The sequence below is a fragment of the Suricata suricatta genome, chromosome 10 (genome assembly GCF_006229205.1).
Source record: "Suricata suricatta isolate VVHF042 chromosome 10, meerkat_22Aug2017_6uvM2_HiC, whole genome shotgun sequence".
Classification (NCBI taxonomy): Eukaryota; Metazoa; Chordata; class Mammalia; order Carnivora; family Herpestidae; genus Suricata; species Suricata suricatta.
This window is the reverse complement of record NC_043709.1, coordinates 100,452,401-100,471,686: the sequence shown is the minus strand read 5'-3', so window position 1 is coordinate 100,471,686 and position 19,286 is coordinate 100,452,401. Positions and strand designations below refer to the sequence as shown.

Sequence of the window (19,286 nt, the reverse complement as noted above, 5' to 3'; positions counted from 1 at the left end):
TGGCTCAGTTAAGTATCTGACTCTTGATTTTGACTCAGGTCATGATGTCACAGTTTGTGGGACTGAGCCCTGCATGGGGCTCTGTGCTGACAGCGAGGAGCCTGTTTGGGATTTTCTTTCTCCCTCTCTCTCTCCGCCCCTCCCCTGCTTTCTCACTCTCTACCCCTCTGCACTCACTTATGCCCTCTCTCTCTCAAAATAAATAAATGAACTTAAAAAAAATACAGTGAATCGTCCAAATGAGCTGTTGTATATATTTAAAATAGTGCCTAGCATATGTTGAGGGCCTGATAAAAGTGAGCAAGGGCCTGACCTTAACTATATACCAAGACCGCCACAGGGACCAGGCCCCACTCTGGCAGGCAGCAACAAGGAGGCTTCCCAGAATATGACAAAGTGCACTTTGTGCTTCTGTTGGTGACACACAGGTACAGAGAATGGCTGGGGCTGAGTACCCACTTTTTCAGGGCGCACTCCAGTTCGTTCTTCTCCTCATGAGCTTCCTGGAGCTGAGAGAAGGTCCTGGTCAGGAAGTCCTCGAAGCTGGACAGTAAGTGAGGCTCCTCCTTCTTCAGCTGCAGCCAGACTTGCTTGATGTCACTTTCACTACAAGAGAAGGGGGGACACTGAGGTCAGAGCATGCAAACACTGAGCTTCCCAGACAGGAAATGGACAGCCAGAACACCGTTGTCATGACCATGACGGTAGTGGCTAGCACGTATCGAGTGCCTCCTTATGCTAGGTACTCTACACTTACCAGCCCATTTGACCCTCCCAGTAACCTATCAGGCTGGTGCTCTACTACCCGCAGAAGAGGGTGAAGTGAGCTGCCTTAGATCACTCAGCTGGTAAATGACAGAGTCAAGAATCAAACTTGGGGCTTCCTGGCTTCCGTCCTCCTTAACCCCGCCTCCTTAACCCCGCCTTCCACTGCTTGCACGCTCTGGTTTTCCCCAAGGGCTGGTGGTGCTGAGCATGCAAGGCCATGTGCTGGGAGCATCTCAGAATGTCAGGAAGAGGAGAGAGGACAGGAGCCTGGTGCATGTGAGGACAAATGCCGTGGAGCTAAAGGAGAGAGCCTGTCGCCCCAGGAAGGACAGTTCTCACAGCTGAGAGGTAAAGACATGTCATCTGATGGGTGGCAGAAAGCAATTGTCACTGTGGGGAATGGAAGAGAATACGCAGCACCCCCCTGGGGCCTGGTGGCACCAGGAATGAGTGACAGGAGAAAGGAAAGGAAGGCACAAATCTGCAAGATGTGTGTGCACACAGGGGAAAGACAAACAGAAGGTCCACAAGGACATAGGCAGAGAGACAAAGACACAGAGTGACATGCCCAGAGCCAACCCCACCGCCCCGGGCTAACAGGCACACTGGGCAGGTGTGCCCTGCAGAGCCAGAGACACACACAGGGCCACACTGATCAGTGACAGGAGGAAGGAGGCAGCGGCACACATCGCGGACCATGCTCTCCCTCTCTGGAGAAACAGCTGACCATCAAACTGAGCCAGAATAGGAATCTGACCCTTAACCCATTAAATTCTAAAACTACTCTGATCTGAGGGGAGTTACAGGGACCCTCAGGATAAAGAATAGGACCCTTTGTTCTTGTGTAACAAGTGCTATATTTGAGAAACTTTCCTCAAAAGTGACATTGGAGGGGTGCCTGGGTGGCTCAGTCAGTTAAGTGTCTGACTTCAGCTCAGGTCACGATCTCATGATTCATGAGTTCGAGCCCCATGTCAGGCTCTGTGCTGACACCTCAGAGCCTGGAGCCTGCTTCAGATTCTGTGTCTTCCTCTCTCTCTGCCCCTCCCCTGCTCACACACTCTCTCTCAAAAATAAACATTAAATTTTTTTTTTAATGTTTAAAAAACAAGTAGCATTTGACAGTGCATGTAAGCCATGTGCTTGGGGCACAGATATTACTGTCTGCACCCAGCTGAGGGGAGGCCCACTGAGAAGTGGGTTAGTTCTGGTTAGTTATCAGGTCATCCATCCATCATCCCTCCCTCTTTCCTTCCTTTCCTGTCCACCAGCTCATCTGGCCCACTCATCCACACATCACCCAGTAAGGACTGCTTACCTGTTAGACCCCAGCCCTGAGGTGACATGAGGTGAGCTGGGAAAGGAGGGGAGGGATGGTGGGAGCCTCCCTGTTTCCCAGAATGAGTTTCCTTCTCCCCACGGACCACACCATGGCTGTCTACTTTGCTGTATTGTAAATACAATGGAGATGGCACAAGGGGTTCAGAGGTACAAGGGTCTCATACCACGATGGCCTCCCATCATTGGGGCAGGCTCCTTCCCTCATGAAATAAATGCACTATAAAATCAAGGTCCACCGCCTTATCCTTGGTCTGTCTGTTCACCTCTGCCAGGTTCCTGCCAGGTTCCAGCCAATCAGCTAGAGCCTCCAGTAAGATTTGCAGACCCACCTGACCCTCTTCCAAAGCCCTTTGAACCATTTAGTCATGGCCACATCACCTCCCCCCAGATTTCTGGAGAAGGGACAAATCTGTCAATGCTTGATGAAAAATAAGCCAAGGCCCATAAACTGCCAAATCACTCAGCCTATTGGAAAACTATGAAACACGGGGAGTCCAGACGTCCAGCCTACTGCTTCTGCTTCTGGTGGGGGTGCAGGGCTAGAAGGGATCCTGGGAGGTCAGCTGACCCATCTGCCTTCCAGAGCAACACACAAGCCATTCTGATGCGTGGAATCTTGGAAGACCTCTGAAGTCTTCATAGCCTCCTCTGTTCCTTATCTGGGGCCCTGTGGTCTTGACATCCCCCTCATGCTGCAACACCAGCCTTCTGCCTTTTGTTTAGCTTCCACGGGGACTGAAGGTGCTGGCTGCCATCTTCTGCATATCAAATTTTGCAACCACTGTTGAAATGCTTAGCCTTCCCAGGATGCCTCACACAGGCTCCCAGAATAACATCGAGTGGACTCTACTTTGAGAGCCTGGCCAGGAAGGGGGCTGCCCCAGAAGGGATGGGTGGGTGGAGAGGTGCCTCTCTTTCATGACGGTGCCTCGGTTCACCCACACCTCCCTCCCCTCCCCTCCTCCTTTCTTTGGCTTGTATGTTGTGCGCAGGCCCCTCCTTTCCTGCTTCCTCTCCATCATTCTCAGCCCTAGTTCCTTCTCTCAAGCTCAGGACGCATCAGCTCCAGTCATTAGGCCATTGTCACTCCCAGAACACACACCAAACACAAGACCTAGGGGACTCAGAAACAGAAAGGCAAAATGCAATGGGAAAAGGGAGAAGGGATTCCATGTTATTCAGGCCATTGGTTTCCACCAGCTACATCACATTTTATTTTATTTTATTTTATTTTATTTTACTTTATTTTGTTTTATTTTATCCTCTCTTCATTTCATTTTATTTCATTTTAAATGTCAGGGCTTAGATGCATTTTGGGGGGGAAATGAGGGATTATGTTTTATTTGAAGTTCCAGCCATCTGAAATTATCCAAGTAGTGGGCTGGTAAAAATGGTTCATTTCCCGGCTCAGCTTCCTTACAGGCTCGGCTCAGCTCAGGGATACAGTGTGCAAATGCCTGCATGTAAGGTACCTTTGCCAGAAGCACAGCACCGTGGGGCTGGCTGGGATGCCCCGAAGTCCTTGAGACACAGGGTTGGCTTCGGGGGAGGTGGAAAAACTGGTAAGCTGGCTATGACCGGAGCCTTAGCAAAATGCACAGAGACATCCTCCAGACCTGGCACAGCCCTGTGCTGCACAGCACTCTTCATGGAGCCTAGGACTGTGCTGAAAAATGTATGATAGAAGCGAGGAGGGTGGGAGAATAGGGGCCTAGGCATGTTCCCCTTGAGACTGTAAAAAAGCAGAGACAGAGCCCCTGGCCCATGGCGCATAGACAAGTGTCTGCCAAGGGCAGGGTGTACGGAGTAAGCCTCCTAGCTGGCCACTGGGCACCTGGGGCCTGGCTGAGTGCTTAACACACTTTAATGTTGCATGGGGCAGATGAGGGGGCTGCTCCAAGGCTGGGCTCCATCCCCCAAATCACTGTCATCACTTACTCCTCAGAAACCTTCTGTGCTCCAAGTTTGTCCATCAGTGTTTGGAACTGGGTCTCCTCATCTTCATCCATGCCGCGCTCATGCTCTTCCCCTCTGGACTGATACACCTTCTCTTCCTGGAGCCGCTTCCCCTGTTCACCTGCATCTTCCTGATCTGGCTCATTCTGGCTGAAGAAGAAGCGGCCTGTAGGAAGCCCAGCACAAGGATCTGAGTTAGGCAATATGCACCCAGGAAGACCTTATCATTCTGAGTTGCCAGGAATCATTTGAGGCTCCTCTGAGGGAAGAGAAAGGGAAACTCCCTACAGCAAACATCATTCTTGGACCCTATCTCCAGGATTTGGGGTCTCTCCCACTTCCGTAAGATTTTGAGAGACCTACTAGAACCTGGGAAAGGCAGAATGGATGACAGTACTATGGCACCTTTGTGGTTCTTGAATCTTTAAAGTCTGGCTTAGAGCTCATCTCTTCATTCAAGAACTTCATTTAGTTCTTCTCTAAACAACAAGAGCCTCCCCTTCACCCACCTCCAGGAGCCTGACTGTGCTCCTTATTATCATCTAGTCATTCCTCCTACCGGCATCACTGAGGTGCACATTTACAAGCACTGTAACAATTCTGGATGCACTTCTCCATACTCATACTGTCTTTAATATACATCAATCTGTCTTACACTCCCAAGGCAGTTATAAGCTCCTAGATGTTAGGAAAGGCCTCAGATACTTCTAAACAAACTATGCAGCACTTTGTATGAGGCAGATGTGTGGTAAGACCTGCCAGCTGACCAGTACCTGCTCTGATCAGTATCTGATCAGTACATCTGATCTGATCAGTATCTGATCAGTACATCTGATCTGATCAGTATCTGATCTGATGGTGTATCTGGTTTCTTTATCTTGTTCATGAATCTCTGTTCTCCTTCCTCCTGGGTACTCTGAGAATGAGAGGTCTATTCAAACCCTCTAGAAATTCCTCTGATAGCTGGTCCCCTCGCCCTGGAGGACTCAGACAGACCCAGGTTGAAATGGACCATGCAGCCATCCCATTTTGTTGTGCACCAGTATCACAGAAGGGAAGGGAGATAAGGAGAGGCTGGAAATCTCATCTTGGCTCCCCTCTTATGCCATGCCTTCTTCCCAAGCTCCAAGCCATTCCCCTTGTCCTTCTCAGATGGGAGGGAGCCTGACAGGGACAGTGCAGGTGGCACTGGTGTGAACAGCTGGTGTGGACACCAGAAAAGAAGCCCAAATAATCCAGCACCTGGAACCTTCAGGAGGACAGGGAAGCTTGTGCTACATGGATCCACAGATGTGGTGGGGGAGGAGGCGTGCCCCTTACACAGCTTTATGTAGCTGGGGCCCCAGCATCCATCAGAACTTACTAAATCCAGTGGTGAACTCCTCTGGCGTCAGAAAGCCATTGCCATCAGCATCCAGGGCATCAAACACATCCTCCAGTTCCTCCAGGCTGAGTGGTAACTCCTCATGGAGCCTCTGAAAACAATCCAAATGGCATTAGTTAACACTCAGACCATCGCAGAGGGCTGGCCTGGGAAGGCAGAGCCTTCTGCCAGAAGTGTCCAGAGTTGGCCCTGGCCTGCCAAAGACCCCTTTACCATGCATCCTTCTCCTCCTTTGAATGTTAAAACACTGACTATTTATTGGGTGCCTACTAATGTGTGAGGCAATTTGCTAGGCAATCCATAAATGAATGAATGAATGAATGAATGAATGAATGAATGAATAAATATTTATCAACATTTTTATAAACATGTATATTTGTACTGAATTTTGATGACAACCCTTTAGGTGGATATTATTATCTCCATTTTATAGACGAAGTGTGAGGTTCATGTTACCTGCCTGAAGGTCACCTAGCCACTCAATAACAATGCCAGGAGTCAAATCTGGGTCTGACTCCAAAGCTGGCCCTCTTAACAACCACAAAGGACCAAAACTATACCAGATTGAATCCTATGGTAGGATCACAGCCATGGTGTTGTCAAGTTGAATGGGATGGTGAATATAAAGAACATGGCACAGTGCCTGGTTCAGAAAAAGCATTCAATAAAAGGTAGTAGGAGGCAGAGAGAGAGAGAGAGAGAGAGAGAGAGAGCGAGCAATGGATCCACTGACCCACCAAGGTCACTCAGCAGGTGAATGGCAGAGCTGGGTTTCATGTCCAGTCCTTCCTGGTCTCCCCAGGCCCCTGTCCTCTGCCCTGTACCTCCTCTACTGAAATGCAGGTATAGGCCACACCCTCGGAAGCCTTCCTGATGGAGGCCATTCATGTCTCAGGGCCTCAGCACAACATTTGTAAGTTTCTGCAGACACACATTTTGGTCCTTTAGCTCTGAGAGGGATGCTGGATAAGCCCCCTTCTTCTAAGGGACCCTCATCCATCACATCAGCCTGTGCCCCACTCCTGCTCTCTACTGGCTGCCAGCTAACTCTCAAAAAGATGCTAACTGCTACTGGCTTAAGGTATCAATTCCCCCAAGAGCATTTGTGTTCTAAGGGAGAACTGGACAAGATGGTGTTCAAGGAAGTGATAGATAAGCACTGAGCCCGAGTCCTGGCCTGGCTGGGGCAACCCAGGATGGGAGGGCAGGGACCAGCTGTTGGGATGAGAAGTAAGTGGCTGAGTTCCTGACGCTTCCCTCAGGCCTTCTGCCTGATGTGCAGTGGCCCCAGGCCAAGGCTAATTTGCATAGTTGAAGCACATGTCCTCTTATACCCTAATAATCTAAGTCTCCAAACGAGGACTCCCCAAGGGAGTTCATTATAGCCTAGCTGCCCCTCCCCCTCCTCCCCGTTACCCAAGGGACAGCTGCACAAAATCGCCAGTGACTGACAGCTGAAGACAATGAACACAGGGCTGTCGGAAGGAAGGTATATACCCATCTGAACAATGAAAATGAGCTGGCAGGTGTAGAAGCCCATAACACAACTTGCAACAACACTTGGCTTGATCCTATGGCAATCTTCTAGCTGATAAGCCATAAAGTTTAATTTGGCAGGTAGTGCATTAAGGCAGACTGTGATGCATTACAAAGTGGAAAGATAGGATGATGTGGAAGCCATTTAGGAGAACCGAATTAAATATGAATGAGTTTTTTAGAAAGGAAGGGGAGTGAGCATGTGTGCAAAGAGTCTAGAAGCACATCTGCTCAGCACAGAGCAGAATCTCTGGCTTATCAACATCCATAAACCAGCTGTCTCAAAAGCCACAGTAAGAGAATGTGGGGTGAGAAGTGAGTCAATTTTGCAAGGAGGAAGTTTTACTAGCTACATTTGAAACCAAAGGCATCACATGGGAGGTAGGGTGAAAACCCTTGCAACTCTGGCCCTCTCCTTGGGGTAATCCTTCCTCCCTCCCACCATCAACGTCAGCCTGGATCTGATAGTGACATAACTCACCCAGGGCTGGAGCTACAAATGGGCTGCAAGGGGGCTGCCGACATTGATGGGACCGTCAATTTGCCTTTCGTTAAAACCACGCCACACGTGGGTACCTTTTCTCTCATGGACGTGAACTGGGAAAAGCTGTTGAACACACACCACCTTGAGGCTCTATTCCTGAATCTAACACAGATCCCTCCATTACCTAATCCCCTCTCTTGTCTACAAGTCAGGCTGGTTTCCTCTTTCTGTTGTCGGTGAACCTGGAGAAAGTGATACTAGATCCTCCAAGTAGTTCTTGCTCCTCCTGTCCTGGCAAATTAGATCTGAGTGCTCCTTCAGCCTTCTCTGCATGCTGTACCACACCAGATTCCTGATCCTCTCCTTGCTGGCCCTACTGGAAGAATTCTTTAGTCTCTATCACCATAATAACCTCTGTATCTTTGTTCTCATGGCCTGGAGAGCCATGTAAAACCAATTCATTCTGGTCTTGTCTCCTGGCCACCTGATGCTGTCTACATCTTCAGCCAATTGAAGTAAGTAGAGTGAAGAGAGACAATATCATTCATTCCACTGATTGGAGAGCCTGCAAGGCTCTAGATTTGCCTAAAGTCACAGCACATACCAGTGTTGGGATTCAAGAGCTGATATCTCATTTGGGGTTTCAGTTACAGTCAAAAGATCCTCTGCCATGTTCATTCTAGAATTCTGTACTCAGCATTACCATGCCCCGCCTACCCACCTACCACCAAAAGTGTCTCTTGCCAGCAGCACTACATACTAGCCTTCCAGAGATCCTGTTTCACTTGTACATCCTGTTTCACTGATTTTTCCATCTGGGAGGGCAGCTGGGGGAGGGAGGAGGAATGGGGAGGAAGTCAGCTCACCCAATTCATGCTGCTGCTGCCACAGCTCTGTAAAACTCGGCTGCTCCTTCAAAGCCTGCCTCCCTCCACTGCCTTAAGTTAGTTCTGAATTCCTGCTTCATTCAGGCTCTGCAGCCTCCGGGGCAGGCCAGGCTGTGCCTTACCTTGAACACATTTCCTTCTTTTACCAGCTTGTAGTTTATATACTGATAGATGCAATTAGTTGACGAATGTCTGCTCCTTCAGTGGATTGGGAGATCTGAGCCAGGGATTCTGTTCATTTTTACTCACTATCAGGTTCCCAGGTAGCCCTGTGCTGACCTATATGGAGTATCCAGATATTTGTTGAATGAATGAATGAATGAATGAATGAATGAATAGCTAAGAGTGATGGCAGGAGACCCTGAACTCCTATCTAGGGAGCACGGGTCTGGACCTCTTATGCTCCCAATCCTAACCAGCACTACTGCAGATTCTCAGCAAGGTCTTACAAACTGGACATTTTCCAAGACTGAGAATAGGAAGCAATCCTGCAACATCAATGTCAAGGGCTAGGCTCCTAAAGCCCTGAAAAAATGTTATCTTCTGCTACACTCCAGCCAGACCTCTCTACCTTCCTGGTCACCAGCCCAGTAACATGCCTCATGCAGCTTAAAGTTAATGTGTACACAGCCTCAAACATGTCTAAGGAAAAATTAAAGAGAATACCAGAAGAGATCCATCTTTATGGCCAGAATTAAAGTCCACCTCCTTTAAGGCTTCTACAACATTCTGTTCAGACCTCTATTACAGCATCAAACACTCTCTTCCCTGTCCCATGGCTCAGCCACTCCAAATACCTTTAGGAGGAGAATTCAATGCTTGAGATGTGAGATCTACCTTTATTCTGCTTCATGTTTTTGTATGCTTGTTTTGGGCTGACTGTTTGGTATAGTCTAGGGTTTCTCAACCTCTGCACTACTGAAATCTTGGCATGGTTAATTCTTTGTCGGGGGACAAAGAGAGCACCATCTTGTGCATTACAGGATATGTAGCAGCATCCCTGACAATATCCAGTAGATGCCAGTGGCATTCCCCTCCACCCCCTGCTCTAGTTGTTTCAATTTAAAACCCTACACTGTTGGTGGGAATGTAAACTGGGTTCATAGCAGCACTTTCAACAATAGCCAAATCATGGAAGGAGCCTAAATGTCCATCAACTGATGAATGGATCAAGAAGATGTGGTTTATACATACAATGGAATACTACATGGCAGTGAGAAAGAATGAAGTCTGGTCATTCGTAGCGACGTGGATGGACCTTGAGTGTGTCATGCTAAATGAAATAAGTCAGGCAGAGAAAGACAGATCCCATATGTTTTCACTCATAGATCTAACAGAGGACCAGGGAGAGGGGAAAGAGGGGGAAAGAGTTAGGGAGAGGAAGGGAGGCAAATCATGAGAGACTTTTGAATACTGAAACCAAGCTGAGGCCTGAAGGGGGAGAGGGAAAGGGGAAGCAGGGTGATGGTCATGGAGGCGGGCACTTGTGGTGAGGAGCACTGGGTGTTGTATGGAAACCAACTTGACAATAAACTATAAATAAAAATAAAAAAATAATAAAATAGGATGTTTCCAGACATCATCAAATGTTCTCTAAGAAGCAAAATTGACCCACTCATGTAGACTGGACACACACCAGCTGGATATGAGTGGAAGGCTCCCTCTTTGAGCAAGTGTGCCTCTTCTTTATCTCCTAGGAGGGACAGATGACGTGCACTTAAAATCATAGTATGATGGTTTGGTTGTTATGGAAAATAGTATTGTGGTTCCTCAGAAAAGTCAGAAACAGAAATACCATATGATCCAGCAATTTCACTTCTGTGTATATACCCAAAAGAATTGAACGCAGGGGCTCAAAGAGTATTTGTACACCCCTGATAACAGCAGCATTAGTCTCACACGGGGCTGTGAAGTATCCCAGGTGTCCACTGATGGATGAATGGATGAACACCATGTAGTCCATAGGTATGATGAAATATTATCCAACCTTAAGGAAGAAAATTCTGACTCTGGCTACAATATGGATCAACCTTGAAGACACAATGCCAAGTGAAATAAACCAGTCATAAAAGGATAGCCACTTGTGATCCACTGATAAGAAGAACTTAGAGTAGTCAAATTCAAGAAGAACGCATAATGGTGGTTGCCAGGGGCTGCAGGGAGGAGAATGCAATGGGAGTTTCCATTTTGGAAGATGCAAACAGTTCTAAAGATGGCAGTGGGGATGGTTGTGCAACATGAAGATACTCAAGACCATTGAGCCATAAACTTACAAATCGTTAAGATGGTAAATTGTATGTTATGTGTATTTTGCAAAATTTTTAAAAAATCACAGTGTGGAGGACATATAGGGTACAAGCCCCCAATCCCTACTCCCAACACACACACACACACACACACACACACACACACACACACACACACACACGTATATTTATGGAGGGATTTCCAGGACCAAGCTCAGGGCCAAGAGCTCTACATGCATACTCACATTTAATTCTTCTCTAACCCTGGGAGGTACTATAAATAATTCACAGATGAGGAGCTATGGCCTAGAGGGCTTAAGAGCTCACACAAATTCACATGGTACTAAGTTGCAGATTCAGGGCTAAAACTCAGTTCAATTTGCTACAAAAATCTTAAAGAGTCATTTTGCTAACCTAAACCAGGAATCAGTTAACTTTTTCTGTAAAGGACTAGATAATTCATATTTTAGGCTGTGTAGGCCTTTTGGTCTTTGTTACAGCTACTCAACTCTGCCACTAGCATGAAGACTGGCACGGACAAGTTGTAAATGAATGAGCACAGTTGTGTTTCAATAAAACTTTACTTACACAAATAGGCAATATTTGGCTTGCCAACTCTTAGATGGTTCTTAACTGTTTGGCTAGTCTAGGAACTCTAGGCAGTGTTGGGAGGTAGGTACTTGGCATTGGTAGGTAATCATTTCACTCTGAAAAATCAAGGAAGCAGGGGTTTTGAGACTCTAGGTATCTTCAGAGAATTCTCCTGCCCACGCTGACCCCCTCTCCCTCTCTGGGCTGAACGAGTCCCTTCATGCCCTTCCAACCTGGCCCTCTCATGTCCCTCAGTCCCTATGAGGCAGGACTGACTTTCACTCAGGGTCCTCAGCCCCACGACTCTGCTTGTCTAGGGGGCTACACCAGACCCTGCCCTGCAAAGCAGTCTTCACCCCAATTCTGACTGGAGCGATCCCATGGAACCCAGAGAGTTTCCTTGTAGAGGACGGGGTGGGGTCTGAGGGGCCATGGGTGGAGCTGAGGTTTCTCAAACCACTGCCTACAATCTGTTCACACAGGTTGTTCCAACATTGGCCATCCCTGAAGCAGAATGTCTGCATAAGGAGCCCCAGCAGAGGCCGGCTTGCACTGCTGCACTCAGTGCGACCTGCCTCCACTTCCTCCAGGCTTCTCCAGGGACCCCAAAGGAAAAAAACTTCTCCTGGACCCTGATCCTTTCCTTCTGTGTTCCCTGCTCTCTCAGAGTGGGCTGGCTTCCAACTGCTGGGGCTCAGACACTGCGGCAGTCTCCCCTGCCTTTTGGATGAATGCAGAGTCCATCTTACCCTCTGCAAATGGTTTTTTGTCCATCAGAACCAAGAAGAAAAAGAGCACCAGGGGAATAGCTTAACTCTCTCCTTTTTCCCAAAGGATAGCAAGCACTTCACAGTCTTGTTCCAACTCTGCTTCTCTACCCGCCTCTCCCAAGCCCTAGGTCTGCCGTCCCATGTGCCCAAGGCCTCTCCTTCCTTGACAATCAGTCCGTGCTTTTTTAAAAAAAATGTTTGTTTATTTGTTTATTTTGAGAGGGTGTGAGAGTATGCGGGGAAGGGGCAGAAAGAGAGAGAGAATCCCAAGCAGGACAGAGTTGGACACAGGGCTCGACCCCATGAACGAGGAGATCATGACTTAAGCAGAAATCAAGAGTCAGAGGCTTAACCCACTGAGCCACCCAGCCGCCCCTCACTCCCAGCTTTAATGGGCCTCTCCCAGTGGCTGAATTTGCCTGTGCATGCACAGTCTGAGTTCTTCTTTCAGTACCCATGAGGCTGGCCTGGGAGCCGAAGGTGGGCATGGTGGTGGCAGCCAAGTGCAAGGAGCTGACCGCCAACCAAAGGCAAAGCAGCTCTGTGAGGGAGTGACAAGGAATAGACAGATGTCTGTCTGCAGGTTCTGACTAGGAGAGCCAAGGGGCACGTGGGCTTTCCATGGAGCATCCAATGTTGACAATGTGTGGGAGGTGTATTCTTCACGTATCTCTTTCAGCCCATCTTCCCCCAGACAGGACCCGAGAAAGCAGCAGAGAGACAGTGCTTAAGTGCTGTGCTGTGTTCTTTCTTGATAGCACTTTCTCAGCCTAATGAACTGAAAATTTCAAATGCTTCACCGTGCACAGATACACAGAAGGTTCAGAAAACAAAGTAGCTGGTAGAAATAAAGGCCAGATGCACAAGTATACCCTTTTTCTCTTGCCTTGGTCAGGATTGAGGACTGAGGAGGAATGTAGCTGAGTTGGTATCTCTGCCACTTGATGGTTATGACTTCATTCTGGGTCAAATACAAATGACTTCTTACAACTTATACTTTGCAGCTTAGATTCACCATGTCTCTTCGCCCTTCCACTAAAGTGTGGGCTTCATTGAGGGTTAATTGGGACACACATGCATAGAGAAAGTGCTGAGTTGCACCATGCATGTGCTCCAGAGCTGACCCTCAGCACATGTGAATTTGCCTTTTCTTTGCTTCTAGAAGGGATGATCAAAAGTTAAGGACACCATTAAAACCACCACCAACAACCATCACACCCCTGAAGGACAATTATGAAGTTCACAGACTAGGTTTCCTCAAAGCACATGGAGTCCGGCCTTCCACAGAGAGTACGACTTGGGGAATGAGTTTCAGTGACAGAAACATATTGGGGAGCCAACTACTGACAACAAGGGTGGTCTGAGCTTCTCTTGTGAGCTAAGCTGGCCCTGTCCTCCAGGTTTCTGCCCTCAATTTGCGCATCTACTGCACGGTGAAACAGCTCTGGGAAAAGCCTGAAAACACCACTTTGTGGGGCCAGGGAGAGAAAGACCCAACGCCTTCACCTAGCTCACATGGCTCATCTTTTTGCACCTCCTACATGTGAGCCCAGAGGGGACTGGGCCCCATCAGGGTCTACATTCCACTGACCAACTTCACTGGAATTCTGAAAAGCTAAATTAAAAAAAAGAAAACTTAGGGCACTTGGGTGGCTCAGTCAGTTGAGCATCTGACTCTTGACTTTGGCTCAGGTCTTGATCTCACAGTTCGTGGGACTGAGCCCCATGTTAGGGTCCACACTGTCAGAGAGGATGCTCTTCCTCTCTCGGGGTTCTCTCCCTCTCCCTCTTTCTGCCCCTCCTCCACTTGTGCTCTCTTTCAAAATAGATAGATAAAATAAATACATAAATAAATAAAACATGACCATTGCAGGACTTCCTCGCAACATCACGGCCATGTATCCCTCCCCAAGATGCTCTTGACAGAACGAATAATGGAAAGACTGGGGGAGAAGGGCTGTGTCCTTCTTGCTCTGGTGGAGCCTGCATCTGGTTTACTCATATCAGATGACATCATGGATGCAACATAACGGACTTCAGTAAGACACTCAGAGGAAGCTTCTGACACTAATCCTGGAAAGGCATGAGACCAGGGGTGGGAAAACTATGCCCCTGGGCTACAAATCCGACCCATCACCTGTTTCTTACAGCTAGTGAACTAAGAGTGGCTTTTACATTTTTGCTATTTTTTTTTTAAATTCAAGGATAATTAACATACCGTGTTATAGGAGTTTTGGGTGTGCGATATAATATTAAATGGTTGAAAAAAATCCAAAGAAGACTCTTTGGGGACATGCAAAAATCATATAAAATTCAAATTTCAGTGTCCACAGAAGTTTTATTGGAGCAGAGCCAAGCTCACCTGTTTACATACTGCCTATGATAGCTCCTGCAGCAGCTGGAGTTGAGTGGTTGTGGTCATGTATGCAGCAGCCCATGGAGCCCAGAGTCCTTATGGTCTCACCCTTTACAGAATGTTTGCTGAGCCCTGCATGAGGCAATGGGGTGCACTGGGGTTCTGCAGTATCTCTCTCGGGACACAGTTACGAGGGGTTGAGTGTGGTTGGTTTGAGGCTGAGGGCCAGATACGAGGAGCTCCAGAAATGCCTTCCTTCCTGGTTGTGGCACCTGTCACTGTGCCTGTTCCTAAGCCACACACAGCACCTCAGCATAGCTCAAAGCTTTATTGTGAAGTAGCAAGCTGGTGCCTTCCCACTCTGTTTCAGAAGGTTCTCCATCATGTCTGACTCAAATCCCGTATGTTGCTATCACCATTTTCCACAGAGTTGGCTGTTACTGAGTCAGAAAGGGAAAACAATCTCTGAGTCTGATGGCAAGCAAAGGCCAGGAAAGGAATGAACCCAGGAGATCTGGCTCCCAGTAGAGTTGAGGCTGATACCTCCTTCCAGGGCAGAGTAGATGGCATCTTTACTGCCCCCAGTGGGGCAGGCCCTAACCCAAGATGGGGAGAGCCATGCCATTTGGCATTCCAGGTGGGCAGGCCTCTTACCTGCATATCCCTCCTGGCGATGAAGCCCTTGCCTTCTGTGTCACAGGTCTGAAAGAATTCCTGTGCCTTGCTCAGCATGGCCAGCTCTCCCGGCGCCAGCTTCTGGGTCTCTTTATGCTCCAGGTTGTCCAGGGGACCCAGATGGGCGCCCCTCTCCTTAGGACCCTGGCCAGCTCTCCGGGGTCTAGAGACCACTCTTCTGTCAGGGGTAGCCATCCACGTTTGTCAATTTCTTCAAGTTTTTGCAGAACCTGAACACGGAAGATGAGAGAGACAAGTGGGTGTGGTGTGGATGGAGTGAGGCTGAGAAAGAATGAGAGGGCAGTAGAGGGCAGCCATAACTGCTCACCAGTGTGCCTGGTCTCTCTTAGCAACCACCTGCTCATTAGCAGAAGGGCAAGGGGAAATGTGCTGTGATCACTAATAGATCAGCCAGCCCATCAAAGAAAGAAGAAGGAGGAAAATAAAACAGACATTTCTAGATTGAAAGGAGGTGGGTAGTGGAAGCCTGAAAACAATTTCTCCCCATTTAAACTAAAAGCAACAAAACAGATCCTGATGGACCAGCAACCATTTATTGAGTGTTTACTTTGAAGCAGACACCATCCTTGGTCTCTATATACATTTTCTCATTTATTTCTCACATCCCTCTGAAATAGATATTATCATCTTCATTTTATCGAAGCTCAGAGAAGCTGAATGACTTAACCAAGGCCACACAGCAAGTTAATGCAAAAACTGAGATTTAAACCCAAGCTCATCAAACTTGTATTTGACCTTAATCCTACCATGTCCTGACTCGTCAGCATTTCCAAGGGTGGAGAACTCTTCTCTCTCAGATGCACTATCTCCTATGTCCTTCACAATCAACAAGTTCATGGTGAGCTCTTAGCTCATACTACAGATCTCTGTGGGGCCCATGAGCATGCAGAGGAAAGCTGATGGAGGAAAGTGTACTGTGTCCTCAATGAACTTCCAACTCTACTGGATTTGCCATGCCTAGTTTGGTGACAACCAAGGCTGTCTCCAGCCAACATAAAAATCACAGATTATATGCCCTGATCAGATTTTTAAAGCCCCTTATGGAGTTTTTTCAGAGCGTGCATTATAATGTGATGCTGTAAGAGAAGTTATGCAGAAACCTGCTTCTAGCCTGGACTCTGCTGCTAGTTAAGTAACCTTGAACAAATCAGTACCTGTCTGGGTCTCAGTTTCCTCATCTGTGTGTTGAGAAGACTGGACCTATTTGTTTTTAAGACCTCTTCTACCTCTCACAGTCTGTAAGTGTATGAAATTTCAACATAATAAATTGTTATTAATAAAAAATTGGGTCAATGTGTTGAAAGGAAGTAGTGATATCATTGGGGTTTTCTATCTAAGACTTTTTGGAAATAGGGTAGGTCCCAATTTTTAAATGTACAATAGTGTTTGAATGTTAAAATATGGATACACACTGTCATGCATTTTGGGGAAAGGCAGAAAGTAAGGTTCTAAATCATATCTCATGATCTAAATTCACAGTCAGAAAAAAGGAGGAAAATCACAATATCACCAAGTGGGTTTGTCTGATACTCAGAGCCCAGGAGTCTGGCTCAGCTACACCATAACGCCAAAGTAATCTACAGTTTGGGTCAACATTTTCCACCTACCAGATATATCAAGAGCTGTGGGCCCAGAGCTGGAAGACTACCTCTGGCCTCAGGAATGCACCCTGTGTAACAGAGCCTGTGCAAAGTACAGTAGACTTGACCTCGCTCCACTTGGACTGGACAATGGGATCCCACCTGATCCCTTTGACTAGCTCTGCATTCAGGAATTGAGTCTTTCTCTTCATTCTTACATAGTGTGAACTGGCCGTCACCTAATCATAGAGAGATTTAACATTTCTATTCTGTCTTCCCAAGAGAGAACTAATGGCCTTGGTTATAAGTCCCAAGAGAGCTGAGCTGTTTCTGCATGGCTTATGTGCATTGCCCAAAATATCTATGCACAATACTGAGCTTAGGAAGGACTTTTGGATAATAATAGTGGTAACATCTGAGCTTCTGTAAGTATACAACATTAGCAGAACAGTCTGTGTCTTCCTGCTGCCCAGCCAGGACTGTCTCAAGGTCTCTGCCATCCAGTAGCCCCTACCTTAATCCCACCTGCTGTTCTCAGAAGACTGGACTAATAATACCTATTCTTCCTTGAGAGTTTTCTCTTGCCAGCTCCTAACATACTTCATCCTAATGGAACCTGCTCCCTCTCTTAGGTAAATATGGCTAGGATTCCCATCATACAGATGAAGAAACTAAGTTTGGGAAAGGTTAAGCAATTTGGATCAAGGTCTAGTGTAGTTAGAGACCTGATGTACTATACTACATTGTCTTCCTAGCATGGGTCCAACCTATGGGCTTGCTCTTAATGGCCTTATCCCCAGTAGATAATAACCTAAGTCATCTCCCAGAAACATAGTCACCATTTTAACTTTTATCATTCCTTCATTCATTCTCATTTATCAATTACCCTGTAGAAGGCTCTGAGCTAACATTGAAAAATGCAAATATGAATAAGACATGGTCCCTGATGTTAATGAATGAGTCTCAAATAATGGGGATTCAGTTATGGTAACTGGTGGTAAAGAAAAGTATTCTGGGTTGGTCCCTCTTCCACATCCCTCAAGATGGATGACACAGCAATCAACTACTACTGACTACCTAAGTGAGTTAAGAAAGCCTTTGAGCCACTCTGGTTCTGGCAATTAGTAGAGATGATCTCTCAGGTCTAGGCCTGACTTTCTTTGGCTCTCTGCCTTCCTGACTGCATGTCACAGGGGATGCATTGCATGAGAGAACTAATCCAACAGTTCTAAAGCAGCCAGCTATGAGGAACTAGCAGATAGGCATCATGTCTTATTTGGTTTTAACCCTAGTTCCTAGCCAAGAATTTGGTACACAGTAGGTGCTCATTGATAGTTTGTTGAATGAAAGAAGGCTAATTTTTTTCTGAATCTTTTGCAGGAAGGCCTAAAAAATTTGTATTTCAATCAGATAGCTCTCTATGTGGGATTTTTATCTCATAAAGAACAAGTTTGGATTTCCATTTCCAGAAAAGAAGGAGTAACAGGGACCAGATTTACTCTCCCAGCTGAAATAATTTAAAAAATTCAAACAAAGTATATTTTTGAAAATTCTTTCTAAGACACTAGATATCAGGCAATGAAGGACAGTTATCCTTCAGCATGGCCAGGTTTGGGTGAGCTGAATGAGGCTCTTCAAGTGCAAAATTAAAGGAGGCATATACTCTCAGGTACTAGCCTTGTACTTGCACAACTCTGAAAGTGAGTGCTTACATTAAAAAAATTAATGCTTATTTATTTTTGAGAAACAGAGAGACAGATTATGAATATGGGAAGGGCAGACAGAGAGTGGGAGACACAAAATCGGAAGCAGGCTCCAGGCTCTGACCTGTCAGCACAGAGCCTGACACAGGGCTTGAATTCACAAGCCATGACATCATGACCTGAGCCGAAGTCAAGACACTTAACTGACTGAGGCATCCCAGGCATCCTCAAAGCAAGTGTCTTCTGAAGGATGAGGTGCCTCAGGTACAATATTTAAAGAGAAATCTATTCTAAAAACTGTGCATTAGAGAACAATTACTTTCTTAAATTTTGCACCCCAGGGACCTTGCTCACCTCACCTAAGTCCAAAGCCTGTTCCTGACAGATGGAAAACAAACAAAATGAGCCTTATTATTGCCTAAAGAGCTTTTAGGCCAGGACAGGAAGGGGAAATCCAGGCAGGGCTTGGCAGGCTCTCCAAGTTAGGAAAACCCAACTCTATGCTGTCTATAAGAAGTATAAACATTATAACAAAAATTAATTGGCTGTACATTTGTAGGCCCAGTTCTGGGTTCTCTATTCTATTCCATTGGTCTATGTGTCTGTTTTTGTGCCAATACCATGCTGTCCTGATGATGACAGCTTTTTAGTAGAGGCTAAAGTCTGGGATTGTGATGCCTCCCATTTTGGTTTTCTTCTTCAATATGACTTTGGCTATTCGGGGTCTTTTGTGGTTCCATACAAATTTGAGAATAGTTTGTTCTAGCTTTGAGAAGAATGTTGGTGCAATTTTGATAGGGATTGCATTTAATGTGTAGATTGCTTTGGGTAGTAATGACATTTTCACAATGTTTATTCTTCCGATCCATGAACAGGGAATGTTTTTCCATTTCTTGGGGTCTTCTTCAATCTCTTTCATAAGTTTTCTATAGTTTTCATCATATAGGTCTTTTACATCCTTGGTTAGGTTTACTCCTAGGTATTTTAT

General features: G+C 46.6%; 1 protein-coding gene across 10 annotated transcripts in view; it reads right to left on the bottom strand.

Moving 5' to 3' along the window:
• The window catches only part of CRACR2A (calcium release activated channel regulator 2A), a 134,110-nt gene that overhangs the window by 62,826 nt on the left and 51,998 nt on the right, over positions 1 to 19,286 (bottom strand). For 9 of the 10 annotated variants that reach the window (XR_003914335.1, XR_003914336.1, XM_029954251.1 and 6 more), the window contains 4 exons: positions 14,974 to 15,224; positions 5,429 to 5,540; positions 4,048 to 4,231; positions 460 to 606 (listed from right to left, as the gene is read on the bottom strand). Coding sequence is in view for 8 of the 10 variants with exons in the window: in XM_029954251.1 (XP_029810111.1) it covers positions 460 to 606; positions 4,048 to 4,231; positions 5,429 to 5,540; positions 14,974 to 15,189 (659 nt within the window). In the remaining 2 variants the exon portion in view is untranslated. The remainder of the gene's footprint in view (positions 1 to 459; positions 607 to 4,047; positions 4,232 to 5,428; positions 5,541 to 14,973; positions 15,225 to 19,286) is intronic. The other variant, XM_029954250.1, reaches the window with a different exon arrangement.